This window comes from Mandrillus leucophaeus, unplaced genomic scaffold, assembly GCF_000951045.1.
Source record: "Mandrillus leucophaeus isolate KB7577 unplaced genomic scaffold, Mleu.le_1.0 Scaffold35, whole genome shotgun sequence".
NCBI classification, from domain to species: Eukaryota; Metazoa; Chordata; class Mammalia; order Primates; family Cercopithecidae; genus Mandrillus; species Mandrillus leucophaeus.
The window spans coordinates 3754941-3756341 of record NW_012103698.1 but is presented as its reverse complement, the minus strand read 5'-3'; the positions used below and the strand labels follow the sequence as shown (position 1 = coordinate 3756341).

The following is a 1401-nucleotide window of genomic DNA, read 5'->3' as shown; positions in this document are numbered from 1 at the left end:
GCTGCCAATATATATTATTCCTATAAGAATTAACTTATTTGTGATTCTTTTAGCCCAATTATTGAAGACAGTCGTGAAGCCACACACTCCTCTGGCTTCTCTGGTTCTTCTGCCTCGGTTGCAAGCACCTCCTCCATCAAATGTCTTCAGATTCCTGAGAAACTAGAACTTACTAATGAGACTTCAGGTAGGATCATACATACCACTATATCCATGCCTAGCGAACACTTGTTTATCTCAGCAAACTGAGCTCTATGTTTTTCTTTCCTTCTTTTTTTGAGACAGGGTCTCACTCTGTCACCCAGGATGGAGTGCAGTGGCACAATCATAGCTCACTGCAGCCTCAAACTTACTGGGCTCAGGTAATCCTCCTACCTCAGCCTCCCGAGTAGCTGGGACCACAACTGCACCACCACCATGCGCAGCAAATTTTTGTATTTTTTTGTAGAGGCGGGGTTTTGCCATTTTGCCCAGGCTGGTCTCAAACTCCTGGCCTCAAAGGATCCTCCCGCCTCGGCCTCCCACTCTCTGGGATTATAGGTGTGAGCCACCATGCCTAGCCTAGGTGTTTTTCTTAAAGAAGTTGCCCGCCGGGTGCGGTGGCTCACACCTGTAATCCCAGCACTTTGGGAGGCCGAGGTGGGTGGATCATGAGGTCAGGAGCTCAAGACCATCCTGGCTAACACAGTGAAACCCCGTTTCTACTAAAAATACAAAAAATTAGTTGGGCATGGTGGCGGGCGCCTGTAGTCCCAGCTACTTGGGAGGTTGAAGCAGGAGAATGGCGTGAACCTGGGAGGCGGAGCTTGCAGTGAGCCGAGATGGCGCCACTGCACTCCAGCCTGGGCGACAGAGCGAGACTCCGTCTCAAAAAAAAAAGACAGAAGTTGCCATAAATTGTGAAATTTCTAGAATAGATTAGTACGAAGTGAACACAGTTTCATAAACACCTGAGACAGGTGAGTTTAGTTAAATTAACAGTGCTGACTGTGTAACCTTGTTTTTTTTTTTCTTCTACTCTGTTATAATATCCAGCTGAAGCATTAGGTTCTTTTTTTGGTAATATCTTTTCACCTTTCCCTCCCACTAGCAGAAAACCCTACTCAGTCACCATGGTGTTCACAGTATCGCAGACAACTACTGAAGTCCCTACCAGAGTTAAGTGCCTCTGCAGAGTTGTGTATAGAAGACAGACCAATGCCTAAGTTGGAAATTGAGAAGGAAATTGAATTAGGTAAGTACCATTGAACGCATGTCCTCTGGTGTATGACAGCATACAAATAAGTGATTATTTGTACTTAAGCTTGATGCTTGAGCAGTGTAAATATTCCTAGATTGTATTTTTTAAAAAAGCAATATAGAGGATGACACATCAGTAACTTCATGTCTTTTTTTTTTTTT

General features: G+C 44.5%; 1 protein-coding gene across 1 annotated transcript in view; it reads left to right on the top strand.

The window, feature by feature from the left end:
- The window catches only part of BUB1B (BUB1 mitotic checkpoint serine/threonine kinase B), a 75103-nt gene that overhangs the window by 57854 nt on the left and 15848 nt on the right, over nt 1–1401 (top strand). The window contains exons 16-17 of the mRNA XM_011989316.1: nt 54–187; nt 1094–1234. Coding sequence (XP_011844706.1) covers nt 54–187; nt 1094–1234 — 275 coding nt within the window. The remainder of the gene's footprint in view (nt 1–53; nt 188–1093; nt 1235–1401) is intronic.